Raw genomic sequence first — 17,481 nt, forward strand, 5'->3', positions numbered from 1 at the left:
CAATCCGGACTTTACAAAAATGTTATATTTTCTACAAGAAGGCCTAGATAAGGGGCTCGGCCCTAGAACCCTTCGTACAGGTTGTGGCCCTTAAATCATTTTTTGATACCCAACTGATAGAAAATATGTAGTTTATGCAGATTTTTACAGGGAGAAGATGGGCTCAAACCCTTCGTTAGGAAACTGTTCCCTGCTGGAATCTTTCTTTGGTGTTAGACGGCCTCTGCAGGCCTCCCATAGAGCCCATGCATTCATTATAGTTTAAAACCCTAACCATCAAATTAGGCTTTTTGGTAGAAATTATGACTGCCAGATGGATTGGTGAGATATGGGCATTATCCTGTAGAGGACCCTACTTAAAGGTGCTTGACTATAGTCATGACACTGGGTCCCTCCTTTTTTCCCCCAAAGTGGTGTCAACTTTCCACATAGAACATGTCAGGATTATAAAAATGACAAGGAGCAACGCTTGGACAACCTAGACATCAGATGTGCAGTGCTAACCTATTCACACGTCTCACAGACATTTAGAAAATCGGATAACTTATTCCTATAATTTAAGGTTAAATAAGAGTAAAGCGGCTTCGAAGGATGGCATCGCTAGATGGAGCAAAGCCTCAATTCAGGAGGTTGATAAAGCTAGAGGCCTGCCTCCACCGGAGGGGATAACGGCTCACTCTACAAGGGCTCTTGTCTCTTCATGGGTGGAACGCAGTTAGGCCACTACAGAACAAACCTGTAAAGTCGCAGTGTGGTCTAGTGTCCACACATTCTCTAAGCAGTATCGCTTGGCTCTCCATTCTGGTAGGGATTTGGCCTTTCGGCGGAAGGTCTTCCAGGCCATGGCCCACCGTAATGTTACCATTATAATCTGGTATTGCCTCCATGTGTGCTGTCAGGATGGATTAATCTCACCGTTAATTCCTTTTCCATGAGTCCATCATGACAGCACATACTGACCCACCCTGGTAAACTACTCTATACTATGCATGTAACAGTACATTGTATTTCAGCAACATTAAAAGATTGGGCCACATACCCATTGTGATAATGTTGAAGCCACTGGAGCATGGTGGTAGGAGGTCGCCTTTTAAGCTCTCCTCTTCCTGTCCCAACAAGGTCAAGAGGGCAACCTCCATGTGCGCTGCTATGATGGACTCCTGGAAATGGATTAACAGTAATATTAATCCTAGTTTTTCCCATCCCTGTAGCCCCCATATTAATCCTAGTTTTTCCCATCCCTGTAGCCCCCATATTAATCCTAGTTTTTCCCAGCCCTGTATCCCCCATATTAATCCTAGTTTTTCCCAGCCCTGTAGCCCCCATATTAATCCTAGTTTTCCCAGCCCTGTAGCCCCCATATTAATCCTAGTTTTTCCCACCCCTGTAGCGCCCATATTAATCCTAGTTTTTCCCATCCCTGTAGCCCTCATATTAATCCTAGTTTTTCCCATCCCCGTAGCCCCCATATTAATCCTAGTTTTTCCCATCCCCGTAGCCCCCATGTTAATCCTAGTTTTTCCCACCCCTGTAGCCCCCATATTAATCCTAGTTTTTCCCACCCCTGTAGCCCCCATATTAATCCTAGTTTTTCCCACCCCTGTAGCGCCCATATTAATCCTAGTTTTTCCCACCCCTGTAGCGCCCATATTAATCCTAGTTTTTCCCCTCCCCGTAGCCCCCATATTAATCCTAGTTTTTCCCACCCCTGTAGCCCCCATATTAATCCTAGTTTTTCCCACCCCTGTAGCCCCCATGTTAATCCTAGTTTTTCCCACCCCTGTAGCCTACATGTTAATCCTAGTTTTCCCACCTCTGTAGCCTCCATGTTAATCCTAGTTTTTCCCATCCCTGTAGTCCTCATATTAATCCTAGTTTTTCCCATCCCTGTAGTCCTCATATTAATCCTAGTTTTTCCCACCCCTGTAGCCCCCATATTAATCCTAGTTTTTCCCATCCCTGTAGCCCTCATATTAATCCTAGTTTTTCCCATCCCTGTAGCCCCCATAATAATCCTAGTTTTTCCCATCCCTGTAGCCCCCATATTAATTCTAGTTTTTCCCTTCCCTGTAGCCCCCATATTAATCCTAGTTTTTCCCTTCCCTGTAGCCCCCATATTAATCCTAGTTTTTCCCTTCCCTGTAGCCCCCATATTAATCCTAGTTTTTCCCATCCCTGTAGCCCCTATCTTAATCCTAGTTTCTCCCAGCCCTGTAGCCCCCATATTAATCCTAGTTTTTCCCTTCCCTGTAGCCCCCATATTAATCCTAGTTTTTCCCAGCCCTGTAGCCCCCATATTAATCCTAGTTTTTCCCATCCCTGTAGCCCCCATATTAATCCTAGTTTTCCCATCCCTGTAGCCCTCATATTAATCCTAGTTTTTCCCAGCCCTGTAGCCCTCATATTAATCCTAGTTATCCCATCCCTGTAGCCCCCATATTAATCTTAGTTTTTCCCATCCCGGTAGCCCCCATATTAATCCTAGTTTTTCCCATCCCTGTAGCCCCCATAATAATCCAAGTTTTTCCTATACTTGTAGCCCCCATATTAATCCTAGTTTTTCCCATCCCTGTAGCCCCCATATTAATCCTAGTTTTTCCCATCCCTGTAGTCCTCATATTAATCCTAGTTTTTCCCATCCCTGTAGCCCCCATATTAATCCTAGTTTCTCCCAGCCCTGTAGCCCCCATATTAATCCTAGTTTTTCCCATCCCTGTAGCCCCCATATTAATCCTAGTTTTTCCCTTCACTGTAGCCCCCATATTAATCCTAGTTTTTCCCATCCCTGTAGCCCCCATATTAATCCTAGTTTTTCCCATCCCTGTAGTCCTCATATTAATCCTAGTTTTTCCCATCCCTGTAGCCCCCATATTAATCCTAGTTTTTCCCATCCCTGTAGCCCCCATATTAATCCTAGTTTTTCCCATCCCTGTAGTCCCCATATTAATCCTAGTTTTTCCCAGCCCTGTAGTCCTCATATTAATCCTAGTTTTTCCCCTCCCTGTAGCCCTCATATTAATCCTAGTTTTTTACATCCCTGTAGTCCTCATATTAATCCTAGTTTTTCCCATCCCTGTAGCCCCCATATTAATCCTAGTTTTTCCCATCCCTGTAGCGCCCATATTAATCCTAGTTTTTCCCATCCCTGTAGCGCCCATATTAATCCTAGTTTTTCCCATCCCTGTAGCCCCCATATTAATCCTAGTTTTTTACATCCCTGTAGCCCTCATATTAATCCTAGTTTTTTACATCCCTGTAGTCCTCATATTAATCCTAGTTTTTCCCATCCCTGTAGTCCTCATATTAATCCTAGTTTTTCCCATCCCTGTAGTCCTCATATTAATCCTAGTTTTTCCCATCCCTGTAGACCTCATATTAATCCTAGTTTTTCCCATCCCTGTAGCCCTCATATTAATCCTAGTTTTTCTCAGCCCTGTAGCCCCCATATTAATCCTAGTTTTTCCCATCCCTGTAGTCCTCATATTAATCCTAGTTTTTCCCAGCCCTGTAGCCCTCACATTAATCCTAGTTTTTCCCATCCCTGTAGTCCTCATATTAATCCTAGTTTTTCCCATCCCTGTAGCCCCCATATTAATCCTAGTTTTTCCCATCCCTGTAGTCCTCATATTAATCCTAGTTTTTCCCATCCCTGTAGCCCCCATATTAATCCTAGTTTTTCCCATCCCTGTAGCCCCCATATTAATCCTAGTTTTTCCCATCCCTGTAGCCCCCATATTAATCCTAGTTTTTCCCATCCCTGTAGCCCCCATATTAATCCTAGTTTTTCCCAGCCCTGTAGTCCTCATATTAATCCTAGTTTTTCTCAGCCCTGTAGCCCCCATATTAATCCTAGTTTTTCCCATCCCTGTAGCCCCCATATTAATCCTAGTTTTTCCCGTCCCTGTAGCCTTCATCTGCTTTTCTGTTGTGCTCTACATGTCTCTGAATATGTCCCATGCAGATTGCAGTTACTTCCATGCAGTGCAGTCTCCCCTCTGTTTGCCAGGCATTATCATGGTGATGAGATTTGTCCCTGCTGTGTCTTCCACTCTTCTGAGCTATCAATCCCATGGTGCATCTGCACACTATTACATGAGTAGCTATGGTTAGTACCATCTCTGTCTGCTGGTATTATTACTTTCTGTATTCACCTTATTAAGCTGCAGCCCACAAGTATACAGTCAGGAGGCTGAACCATCCTCCTTCATTATTACTGTGTGACAGGAACTGCGAATCATCAGGAGTAACTGTTAGAGGAGGCTTTGTATCCCCCTCTAAAGAGCTTGTGTGGTAGGGTCCATGCTTAGTGAGAAGTAAAGTCCATGGTGGCATACCGGGATGCAATAGAAAAATAACGCTTTTATTCCTCCATAAAAATAGCCACAACGTTTCGACCTGGACACGGGTCTTCTTCAAGCAGGATTATCTCTACCTCCAGGGCTTTTAAGAACTGACTTGGCAACATCCTGGTCATTCGTCTCCAGCCTACCTTCAAGGCTGGTGACGCTGCTGAAATTTTTTTATTTTTGGTACTGGGAGGATGTGGGATAAATGGGGACTAGACTAAACCATTTTGTATCTGATGGTTCCTGGGCCAAACCTAGTTACCTTTTTAGCTCTATTGATCCTACGCAGCACTGCATACAAAGCTCTTCTCTTTAGAACTTATCTAATTTATTTCTAATTTATTACTTTGGTTCCTGATGAAACTGCTATTACAGTGGAAACGCTTTGAACCACTAGACTATTCTCAGTTAGAATGAGCGCACTACCGATACAGCATTAGATAATTAGCACAGAACCAGTGCTCAGATCTAGCATTTATTCAGAAAGGGGAGCTACCGTATTTTTCGTTCTATTAGACGCACCTGTCTATAGTACGCACCCCCGTTTTAGAGCGCGAAAATAGGGGAAAAAATTTGAACTCGCCCAGGGACCGCAATAAATACGGTAGTATAATATTAGGGGATACTGTCAGAGGAGCTATCCAACCCCAGTGCAATACCTGCATGGTGACTAGTTTCACTCCTTTCTTCAGCCCTTGAAAGGTTCTCCTTCTTTGCTTCTTCTTTTTTCTGCTGACCTGCATCCCAGACATTAGGAATCACTGTATGTCTGTAGGCTATATGGGGATCTTTCTCTACTAGCCGCTTACTTATTGCACACCCAGGTGTGCTATGGTACGATTTATGTCTGTTCGTTCTAGTCCGACTAATTTTTGGTTTTCATATTGCCCCTAATAAATTATATTTTAATAACGGAAAGAGAATCATTACAGTGAACATGAGTCAACAGTGTGATGCAGCAGCGAAATAGGCAAATACAGTACCACAAGGCTCTGTCCTAGGCCCAGTGTTGGTCAACATTTTTATAAATGATCTGGAGGAGGGAATTTAGGGAAAACTGCACAAAATTGCAGACGACACAAAGCTAGGAGAGAGAGCTACCACTAGGGAAGAGAGGGAAAGAATTCAAAAAGATCTAGACCAGCTTAAACAATGGGCGGCGACTAACAGAATGGTATTTAAAAGGGAGAAAAGCCAAGTCCTACATCTGGGCAAGAAAAAGGCCCATAAAGAATGGGAGGAATTAGGCTAAGCAAACAGCACATGGGAAAAAGACTTGGGTATACTAATAGATCATAGACTGAACATGAGTTAACAGTGCGATGCAGCAGCAAAATAGACAAACACAATTCTGGGATGTATTAAGAGAAGCATTGAGTCTTGATCACGTGAGGTCACTATCCCACTCTACTCTTCCTTAGCGAGACCTCATCTGCTTTTTCTCTTCTCGTTGTATACGATAAGCTGCTAACATCATCCATCCACGTCTGCACACATTCATTAAAATCCTTCTCTTTCCTTAAAGGGGTTGTCTCGAGGAAGCAGTGAATTTTTTTTTTTCCCAGTCCCCCTAATTAAGCACACATTACTAAGCCCCCCTGTAAATGACTTTTCTAGCTGGTTTGTACTTACCGTTCCAGCGTTTCAGCAACTTATAAAAGTTTCCCCAAATGGCCGCCAGCTCTTTTCCCGTCGCTTGCTGCAGCCCGACGTGCGCGCTCCCGGGACGCTACCAGCTGTCTCCATGGCAACCAGACGCCCCGCAGCCGCCGACCAGTCACCCACCGCCAGGCAGCAGGTAACCGGCGCTACGCTCCCGGCTCCCCGGCGCTACGCTCCCGGCTCCCCGGCGCTACGCTCCCGGCTCCCCGGCGCTACGCTCCCGGCTCCCCGGCGCTACGCTCCCGGCTCCCCGGCGCTACGCTCCCGGCTCCCCGGCGCTACGCTCCCGGCTCCCCGGCGCTACGCTCCCGGCTCCCCGGCGCTACGCTCCCGGCTCCCCGGCGCTACGCTCCCGGCTCCCCGGCGCTACGCTCCCGGCTCCCCGGCGCTACGCTCCCGGCTCCCCGGCGCTACGCTCCCGGCTCCCCGGCGCTACGCTCCCGGCTCCCCGGCGCTACGCTCCCGGCTCCCCGGCGCTACGCTCCCGGCTCCCCGGCGCTACGCTCCCGGCTCCCCGGCGCTACGCTCCCGGCTCCCCGGCGCTACGCTCCCGGGGCCTTCACCTGTTAGAGAAGATCACCCCCCGACCCATCACTTACCTGGGCGGCTTCTCGGGGCTGCTGGGCTGGGCTGGGCTTCTCCGCTGGGCAGCTCCAGTTTCTGCACCTTCCTCTAACAGAGGAAGGTACAGAATGGCCGCTCCAGCGCGCTCCCGAGCAGTGACAGCTCGTCTGCGCATGCGCAGAAGAGCTGTAGCGGGGAGCACACTGAAGCGGCTCGTGCTGAAAGGAGAAGACCGGACTGCGCAAGCGCGTCTAAAAAAGCAAGCTGCCAGCGAATTTAGACGGAGCCATGGAGACGAGGACGCTAGCAACGGAGCAGGTAAGTGGAATAACTTCTGTATGGCTCATATTTAATGCACGATGTATATTACAAAGTGCATTAATATGGCCATACAGAAGTGTATACCCCCACTTGGTTTCGCGAGACAACCCCTTTAATGTGACTTTTTGCAAACACTCCACCACATTCACTGGTCCTGCATCCTTCAAACACTTTTCCCATGATCCACTTAAACCCCCACATTGTGACCACTCAGAAGCCAAAGTATTATAGGGAGCCTGCTCCCAACCGGGGATCTCAACAGATTCACTCAAGACATCCTTTTTCTTAAAAATAGACGTTCTATGCAATATCACATTATATTTATGGATTCTTAAAATTCCAGATTATCAGAATTTTGCTAAATATCAATCCCTGACTAGAGATGAGCGAGCATCAAAATACTCGGATGCTCATTACTCGAACCGAGCTTTTTGTAATGCTTGAGAGCTCTGCTCGAGTAACGAACCCCATTGAAGTCAATGGGAGACTTGAGCATTTTTCAAGGTGCCCGATGCTCTGCTTTGTTTTCAATGGAGCCACGGCTGCTGTTGGCAGCTCCATTGAAAACAATGGTCTGCCATCACCCCTGAATTGTTTTTCATGGAAGGGCTTTACATATAAGCTCTTCCCTGAAAAACAATTTCAGTGTAAAAATGAATAAATTAAAAAACGTACCCTTCGCCGCTGCCGCGATCCTTGGGGAGATGCAGAACACATCTGCTGCATGCAGCAGATGTTTCCTTCACCCCCGGTAGTAAAAAGAATTCCCTGCTGCTACATCTGCCACATCTGTGACAGATGCAGCAGAGGAATTCTTCAATTCCCTACCGCAGCTGTCACACATGACAGCAGCGGTAGGGGATCCTGCTGCCGGCACCCATCAATGGATTTCAGGGAAGAGTTTTAATATAAGCCCTTCCCTAGAAAAAAAAAAACAGAGTTAAAAAAAAAAAAAAAATGATACTCCCCCTCCCTTCAGCTTCCAGGCCTTAGCCACGTCTTCTCTGTGCTATCCCCTGTTTGTGATTTCCTCAGCCAACACAATCAGCACTTTCAGCAGGCGGGGATTTAAAATCCCTGCGTACTGATAGATCAGCACTACAGAGCCGGGGACAGTTGGAAAAGATGCGGCAGCTGATGGTTTTTCAAGGAATGGCTTTAAATATAAGCCCTTCCCTGAAAATCCATGACAAAATAGTGTAAAAAAAAAAAAAAGATACCTCCTTGCAGCTGCCGGGGCTCAGCCGCGCTGTCCCCGCCTCTGTAGCGCTGCTGATCTCTCAGCTGGCGGGGATTTTAAATCCCGGCCTGATGAAAAAGCTGATTGTGATTTTTAAATCCCTGCCTGCTGATAGATCAGCAGCGCTACAGAACCGGGGACAGCGCGGATAAGACGCGACTTAGCCCTGTCAGCTGATGTTTTTTATATATTTAAAGCCCTTCCCTAAAAAACAATTACAGGATGCCGGCTGTTGGATCCCATACCGCAGCTGTCATCTGTGACAGCTGTGGTAGGGAATTCTTTATTCCCTGCAGGAATAAAGAATTCATTTGCTGCATCTGTCACTGATGTGACAGGTGCAGCAGGGAATTTTTTTTCCTCGCAGGGATGAAGGAAACATCTGCAGCATGCGACAGATGTGGAGTTCATCCCCGCGGGGACATGGGAACAGCGGGCAGGTACGTTTTTTTTTTTGGGGGGGGGGGGGTTGTCTTTTTTTTGTTTTTCTTAACACTAAAATTCTTTTTTTTTCAGGGAAGAGCTTATATGTCAAGCTCTTCCCTGAAAACAATTCGGAGGTGCCGGCAGACCATTGTCTTTAATGGAGCTGCCGGCAGCAGACGCAGCTCTATTGAAGACAATGTGTGCATTTTTTTTTCTTTCTTTACACTAAAATTCTGTTTTTCCAGGGAATGGCTTTTTTTTAAAGCCCTTGCCTCAAAAACCATCAGCTGTCGGGGCTCAGCTGCATCTTATCTGCGCTGTCCCCGGCTCTATTTCTTTTTTTTTTTTTGCTGTTTTTCAGGAAAGGGCTTATATTTAAAGTCCTTCCCTGAAATCCAATTACTGGGGGGCTGGCAGCAGGATCCTCCACCGCAGCTGTGGTGGGGAATTGAAGAATTCCTATGCTGCATCTGTCACAGATGTGGCATATGAAGCAGCAGAGAATTCTTTTTTACTAGCAGGGATGAAGGAAACATCTGCCGCATGCAGCAGATGTGTTCATCCTCGCGGGGGACACGGCAGCAGCGGAGAGGTACGTTTTTTTTTTACACTAAAATTGTTTTTCAGGGAAGAGGTTATATGTAAAGCCCTTTTAATGAAAAACAATTCAGGGGTGCCGGCGGACTATTGTTTTCAACAGCCGCGGCTTTATTGAAAACAGGTGGGGAGAAGAGGGTCAAGATTTTCTTGAGCACCTGAGTACCGCGTGGTGCTTGGCTTGAGTAACGAGTACATCGAGTATGCTAATGCTCGAACGAGCATGCTCGCTCATCTCTCTCCCTGAACCTTCTGCGTATCCTGTTCACAGCGCCAATTATGCTTTGCCAACTGGAAAACCACAAGTTTGGCTACGGATTTAAAGAAGGACAAGGGGATAGATCCAACACAATGTATTAATACAAGTGAGTAAATGATTATAATAAAACCAAGTTCCATAACAATAGGTGATTTTGTATATGTGTTTTGGTAAACAATGGTTACATCAACGCTCCCATCACCAAGAGCCGGAGGTATACTTATCTGCTTTGTGCATCAGCTGGAGAAGCAATGGTGAAAAGTCAGAGAACAGGGGGCTCCTGGCAACCCCAAAATGAGAGGACGTTCCCCATCACACGTCCCAATGCTTCTGACTCCCCACCACCCTCTCCTGTCTTTATACTTACTATTTGTATCACACATATCAGTGCATGGAGCTGCTCATTGGAAAAGGTCCCAATCTGAAGTGACCAGATAAGACAAACAAGACTGATTCTTAAGACAATGGCAGCACCCAGCTCCAAGTATACATGAGGCTCTAGTTCAGTCTGAAGACAATGGCAGCACCCAGCTCCAAGCATACATGAGGCTCTAGTTCAGTCTGAAGACAATGGCAGCACCCAGCTCCAAGCATACATGAGGCTCTAGTTCAGTCTGAAGACAATGGCAGCACCCAGCTCCAAGTATACATAAGGCTCTAGTTCAGTCTGAAGACAATGGCAGCACCCAGCTCCAAGTATACATGAGGCTCCAGTTCAGTCTGAAGACAATGGCAGCACCCAGCTCCAAGTATACATGAGGCTCTAGTTCAGTCTGAAGACAATGGCAGCACCCAGCTCCAAGTATACATGAGGCTCTAGTTCAGTCTGAAGACAATGGCAGCACCCAGCTCCAAGTATACATGAGGCTCTAGTTCAGTCTGAAGACAATGGCAGCACCCAGCTCCAAGTATACATGAAGCTCTAGTTCAGTCTGAAGATAATGGCAGCACCCAGCTCCAAGTATACATGAGGCTCTAGTTCAGTCTGAAGACAATGGCAGCACCCAGCTCCAAGTATACATGAGGCTCTAGTTCAGTCTGAAGACAATGGCAGCACCCAGCTCCAAGTATACATGAGGCTCCAGTTCAGTCTGAAGACAATGGCAGCACCCAGCTCCAAGTATACATGAGGCTCTAGTTCAGTCTGAAGACAATGGCAGCACCCAGCTCCAAGTACACATGAGGCTCTAGTTCAGTCTGAAGACAATGGCAGCACCCAGCTCCAAGTATACATGAGGCTCCAGTTCAGTCTGAAGACAATGGCAGCTCCCAGCTCCAAGCATACATGAGGCTCTAGTTCAGTCTGAAGACAATGGCAGCACCCAGCTCCAAGTATACATGAGGCTCTAGTTCAGTCTGAAGACAATGGCAGCACCCAGCTCCAAGCATACATGAGGCTCTAGTTCAGTCTGAAGACAATGGCAGCACCCAGCTCCAAGTATACATGAGGCTCTAGTTCAGTCTGAAGACAATGGCAGCACCCAGCTCCAAGTACACATGAGGCTCTAGTTCAGTCTGAAGACAATGGCAGCACCCAGCTCCAAGTATACATGAGGCTCTAGTTCAGTCTGAAGACAATGGCAGCACCCAGCTCCAAGCATACATGAGGCTCTAGTTCAGTCTGAAGACAATGGCAGCACCCAGCTCCAAGCATACATGAGGCTCTAGTTCAGTCTGAAGACAATGGCAGCACCCAGCTCCAAGTATACATGAGGCTCCAGTTCAGTCTGAAGACAATGGCAGCACCCAGCTCCAAGTATACATGAGGCTCCAGTTCAGTCTGAAGACAATGGCAGCACCCAGCTCCAAGCATACATGAGGCTCTAGTTCAGTCTGAAGACAATGGCAGCACCCAGCTCCAAGCATACATGAGGCTCTAGTTCAGTCTGAAGACAATGGCAGCACCCAGCTCCAAGCATACATGAGGCTCTAGTTCAGTCTGAAGACAATGGCAGCACCCAGCTCCAAGTATACATGAGGCTCTAGTTCAGTCTGAAGACAATGGCAGCACCCAGCTCCAAGTATACATGAGGCTCTAGTTCAGTCTGAAGACAATGGCAGCACCCAGCTCCAAGTATACATGAGGCTCTAGTTCAGTCTGAAGACAATGCCAGCACCCAGCTCCAAGCATACATGAGGCTCTAGTTCAGTCTGAAGACAATGGCAGCACCCAGCTCCAAGCATACATGAGGCTCTAGTTCAGTCTGAAGACAATGGCAGCACCCAGCTCCAAGCATACATGAGGCTCTAGTTCAGTCTGAAGACAATGGCAGCACCCAGCTCCAAGCATACATGAGGCTCTAGTTCAGTCTGAAGACAATGGCAGCACCCAGCTCCAAGTATACATGAGGCTCTAGTTCAGTCTGAAGACAATGGCAGCACCCAGCTCCAAGTATACATGAGGCTCTAGTTCAGTCTGAAGACAATGGCAGCACCCAGCTCCAAGTATACATGAGGCTCTAGCTCAGTCTGAAGACAGTGGCAGCACCCAGCTCCAAGTATACATGAGGCTATAGCTCAGTCTGAAGACAATGTGGATAGGTTTGCATGATTAATTAGACAATAGATCACAAGACTCTATAGCAATGGTGGTAGAACTACAAGACAATGGTGACACTATGTGCAGATACTAACATGGTCTCCAGCAGGTCTATAAGACTCAGTTCTACAATCCTTATAATGTATACAGTGAACATTCATGGCTCTATGGATACATGATGCGGAGCTACATATAGCCTAAGTGTTTATATATGTTACAGCATATGCCTGTTAAAGTCCCAATGCATTTCTTCCGTTCCATGAATTCCCTTCTGCCTGTATTCATATGGGGCACGTCCCATTCTATGTTAAAACTTACCACTCTGCAAAGACCCAAGAATCGGTCTGGAATGGCGCTGTCGGATCTTCACTTCTACTATGTAGCGGGCCAACTATGGGACCTGAGACCATGTTCCTACAGCAGGAGCTCCCGATTGCAGACTACTATCTAGCAAAGATGGGGCCGGGAAAAGACCTTTTCAGCTATTTAGACTGCCCTGAATACACACAAGTCCTACAATATATTGCCCATGCACAAATTAGACTTCTCTGTATGGTGAACTGCAAAAAATATTCAAGACTTCAGCTATACTATGGCAGATCTCTCCGTATGGAATAATCCTACCCACATTACAGACAGTACAAGATCATCAATATTGGATCCCGTTAGGAATATCTGAACTGGGGCATGTATATGACAATGTCATTCGCATAGTTGTGTAAAAAACCGTGGGTACCTAGTCTTCAATGGTTTTGATACTTCCAGCTCTGACAGGTTCTAAATACCAAGTTCTCTTCGCTTATGATCCAAATATGAAAGTACCCTCTTACAGGTATACTCGGGTCCCAGGGGCTGAAAGGCCTAATATCAACACTCTATGCCCATCTACTGTCAGCTAAGATCAGCTATAACCCACTGGCAGTCTTGAATCCCTTCATTAACAAGTGAAGATATAGTGGGATCCCATCTGATGGTATCCCTAGCTGTTACTAAGAAGTTAAACCAACTTTATATTATTCACCAGTCTTATCTGACCCAGTGCATCTCCACAAAATGGGTAAAACTCCAATATCAGTCTGTCACAGAGCAACAAGTTCTGGCATTTGATATGGGACTGCCCTTATACAAGGAGTTTTTCGGCCTATCTGATGAGGAACATTGGCCACATTATACGTGATTATTTCTGGAGAACCATTGCCGTGAAGCGGATGGCGGTGGGATCGCCCTCCTTGTCGAGTTTGAAAAGGCCAATCAATATAATCTTCCCTATGAGAAAGTTATACACCAACATGGGGGCTGTCCTGGCAAGTTCCAAAAGATATGGAGCTCTTGGTGGTTTGCACATTCCACACCAACTAAGGGATAACTTCGCCCTTAGGAGACTCTTCTTCTCATCTCGTATATGCAGTCATTTTCACAAGTTCAGATGCCAGCGTTTACTAGTCTACTGATCCGTTCAGACTGTATAATAGCAGAAGCAGTCTATCGCTGATACTATGCCATTGTCAGTTACAATAATTGGGAAAACACAATACTTTGGGGGTTTTACGCAACTTTAGTGTTCCATCATTGTATACTGTCTTTGTTTTTAACACTGTTAAATAAAACAATCAAACCAAGCATGGAGAGGCCTGGCCTACAGAGGATCCAACATGACTGAACGGATACAATTGAAATTAGACCTGCTGTGTACTTGTAAAACCACAAGGTCAGGACTGGCGGGTCCTCCGTGCCCTCCCCGCCGGTCCTGTCAGTCAGGCAGCTGCCGTACGGAACAGGGGAGCCCGTTCCTAGTTGCCTCCCCTAGCCGCTGAGCTCCTCTTCGCCCCCGGGTTGCTAGGGACGCGGCAGGTGCCACGCCGTGTCCTCTGCACCATGGCAACCCGGCACACGTCGTCTTCTCTGCCTCCTGCAGGGCTGGGTTCTCCGGCGCTGCTGGGTGTTCTCAGCTGTCGTCCATCCGCTGCTGGGGTGGGAGCTCTGACAGTCTTTAAACCTGCTTGTGTCCGCATATCTTTGCAAGTGCTAGTTTGCTCTTCCAGCTGCACCCGCGTACTTATATATTTGACTCCCTGCTTTTTGACCCGACTTGCCTTCGCCTGACCCTCCTGTACTGCCTACTGGCCTGCTGCCGACCTGGATGGTCTGACTTTGCCTTGGTGGTGTTTGTCCCAGTGTCTGCCTGTTTTGTTAGTCCCTGTGTCCCACTTCCCTAGAGAGTGTAGGGACCGTCGTCCAGTAGTCGCCCTGCGGCTTAGCCCAGAGAGGCAAGGAGGTAGGGACAGGGGTTGCAGGTTGTCCCGGGCCAGACACACAAGGTGATTCTTGATGGTTGACAAAGGCAATGATGAAAGGGAATCTGTCCGATCCTTTGAACTAAAGCTATGGGCTGATAGGAGCTGAAGCCCTGAATCCAGCAATGTAAGCCTTAGGCTACCTACACACGGGTGATGGCCATATCACGACTAGAAGCTCTGCCTGATATTGTGCTCGCCAGCGTGCGTTTACCTGCGGATGCAAGGCGTCTTCAGGGTAAAGCTCCTCCCATCACTCCTGGGAAGTAGCGATCGGCAAGTGTTTTCAATGGGAAGCCTCGCATCGCACGCCATGTCTGTAACTGTGTCCTTGCAAACAATGGGCGGTGCGTTCGGAGGAAAGATGGGGCATGTAGCAGATTATTTGTTTCCCATACGGCACAGATCTCATGATGATCTCGGCCGTGTGAAAGCGACCTTATGCTTGCTCTCCTTGGCATCCTTCTGCTGTCCTCTGCCAAAGCTGCCACTGCATGCTGCCCGCGGATTACTCGGACAGCGGGGGAGTAGCGAGGAGAGTAAGTATAGGACTTGCATTGCTGCATTCAGCACTTCAGCATCTATCAGCCCATTACTTTACTCTATGGGGCTCATAGGGGCCGACAAGGCAGTGCAGTTTTTGGCAGTGCTATGGCCACTGTGTGAACTTGCCCTTCACAGCATATGCCATAAAGGCCAACTCTAACATCCTCCCCTGTTGTGAGAGTGGGGGTCTACCTTCTTGTCTCAGGCATTCCCAATATAATGCAGATACGTTCGTGGAGACATTGATGCACACAAGCGCAGCCAACACAGCCAGCTGTAATTACTCCGGACGCGTACAATCCTGCTTTCACTTAGGGCAGACCATTTAAACCATGTACGCAGAACACAACGTGTGGGCGAAGGCTCGTGGCCCCAGAATGGTGAGCAGAAGACCATCCATGATATTACAGGCTACCTCAAAGTGATAGTTTCATCTAACTACATGCACAATATATAGTCCTGAAGACCCCTCTATCATTTCTACCTCGTGTCCTGGGGAGTCAGTGATTGGCAAAGTGCTTAAATACCTCCAAGCTCTTGTGCTTGTGTCCCATTGGATTTGAGCATGATTTCGATGCAAGAGACCCTGACCAGACTCCTTGAGCAAAACTGCCACTTCTGCATTTCCTTGGGGTGAGAACATAAGACAATTCCCTTTGACCTCTGAATGCTTTGGGGGGTTTGTGTATCAGAATTGAGGACCATTCACAGCTGCTAGACCCTCGGGGGTCATCAGAAAGATGCTGGTTGGTCTTTGCTCTCATCGTTGAGTTCAGCTTATCTCAATCAGCCTCACACTTGTATGTCTAAGACATGAATATAGCAGCACATAAAGGGATACAGGCTCTCCCTATCCAGTAGGAGGGTCTGCCTCCTGAGGACACATGGGGCAGATGGAGATAAAGCTGGAGGAATCTCCATGGGAACCTCCAAATAATGTCAGAGTAGTTGGAGCATAACCCACTGGGACAAAAGGCTTCCTATTGGACCTTCTAGAACAAATTAGAAGAACTTCTCAGACGTATGGTGAGGTTAAGGAAGCTCTAAATCTTATTGTAAAAATGTAAGGAAATCTAGATCTTCTCACTACTAAGGGCTCACTGGGAAGGAATTGGAAGTGAACTCCTGGCGTCATGGTATTCAGAACATGAGCACCAAATGCCTGGAGGACAATGCAGATGAGCTCCAAGTCATAGAGGTAGGCCATGCCGGCCTCTGCCAGCATACAGAGTGACGGCTCTCTTCTGATACACAAAAGGGGAGAAAGCTGTCAATCTGCAGGAGGGAGAAGCCAGCACAGCCCCCTCTGCGGCTCAGAACTCCAAGCCAAACTGCATGAACCTGCTGACAGAATCCCTTTAATTGAACCCTAAAGGGCATCCACTCTGACATGACTGACTACTGCTGTCGGCTCAGTCCTGGTCCTCATGGTCATTAATGATCTTGTTTAGTCCTGTAAGACGTCCCACACAACTTCTCCAACCGGCTGCTGACTTTTACAATATTTGTCTCACAGCTTTTGTATCCGGATGAAGATCTGCCCAATATTAATGCTACAGAGAGGAATGTGAGGGGCGATCAGCGGCGTAAAGAGGAGCTTCCTGCAGGTGAGTAGTAACCACTGAAAACAGCAGGGAAGGCCTGACTATTTCTCTATTTAAGAGTAGGAGTTTTTAGAGGGACATCGGGATACATATTTTTACATTCCACAACACTTCTGCTCGATTCAAACCAAACCAAACCAATCACTGTGAATCAGCCAACCCGCACAACCAATCAGGTTGCGAATCGAGCGGAAATGTGTGGAATATAATAACATGCCATCAGACTGGGGTCAAGGTCGCCATGTTGAAGGACCACTAACCACTCACATCTCTGGGTAAGAGGAGACCTCTCAAACAGAGGAAAGCAGGTATGAGAGTTTCCTAAATTCACTCATCTATATCCACTAATTCTCTAACTTCCCGGTTTCCTACAAACATGAAATTTGGGATGATCATTCTTTATTTGGTAAATGGGAAAAGTAAAGGGGTCACAACTTGATTATTTAATGCTAAGTGCAGAAGTACTGGCACCCCTGTGTAATATACCAAATCTAATTCTCTAACTTCCTGGTGTCATACAAACATGAAACTTGGCACAACCATTCTTTAGGTCCTACATAGGAAAAATCAAAGGGGTCACAACTTGATTATTCAATGCTAATTGCAAAAGTAAGTGCACCCTATGTAATGTACCTTCTCCATGTCATTCAAGTGTGAAATTTGGTGCAAGCATTTGGTCCTAAATGAGGAGAGTAGGAGGAGTGCCAATTCTGCAGAGGGACATCGGTACATGCAACCTGAGGAGAATCTAACGCTCTATGTGTATACGTATTTTATTCCTGGGTTACTCTAAAGAAACCTTGACTTCATAAAATTTTCCATGCAAACAACACGTAATAAACACCTGTATCAAATTAACTTGGGCGAGGTCGGGTAGATCAGCTGGTATATAAACAAAGGCATAAGCCCTGACTCACTCACTACTAATTCTCTATCTTCCCAGTGTTGTACAAACATGAAATTTGTCATGACCATTCTTTAGGTCCTAAACAGGAAAATTAAAAGGGTCACTAAATCAATATTACATTCTATGCATGATAAACTGTGTGAAAATTTGCAATACATGAGAGTTCTACCTCCCCT

General features: G+C 46.8%; 1 protein-coding gene across 1 annotated transcript in view; it reads left to right on the forward strand.

Annotated features, from left to right (window-relative positions):
• LOC136627209 (zinc finger protein 585A-like) overlaps nucleotides 1-17,481 on the forward strand; it is a 132,981-nt gene that overhangs the window by 26,157 nt on the left and 89,343 nt on the right. Inside the window, exon 9 of the mRNA XM_066602139.1 lies at nucleotides 16,311-16,401. Coding sequence (XP_066458236.1) covers nucleotides 16,311-16,401 — 91 coding nt within the window. The remainder of the gene's footprint in view (nucleotides 1-16,310; nucleotides 16,402-17,481) is intronic.

The sequence above is a fragment of the Eleutherodactylus coqui genome, chromosome 5 (assembly GCF_035609145.1).
Source record: "Eleutherodactylus coqui strain aEleCoq1 chromosome 5, aEleCoq1.hap1, whole genome shotgun sequence".
Taxonomy (NCBI): domain Eukaryota; kingdom Metazoa; phylum Chordata; class Amphibia; order Anura; family Eleutherodactylidae; genus Eleutherodactylus; species Eleutherodactylus coqui.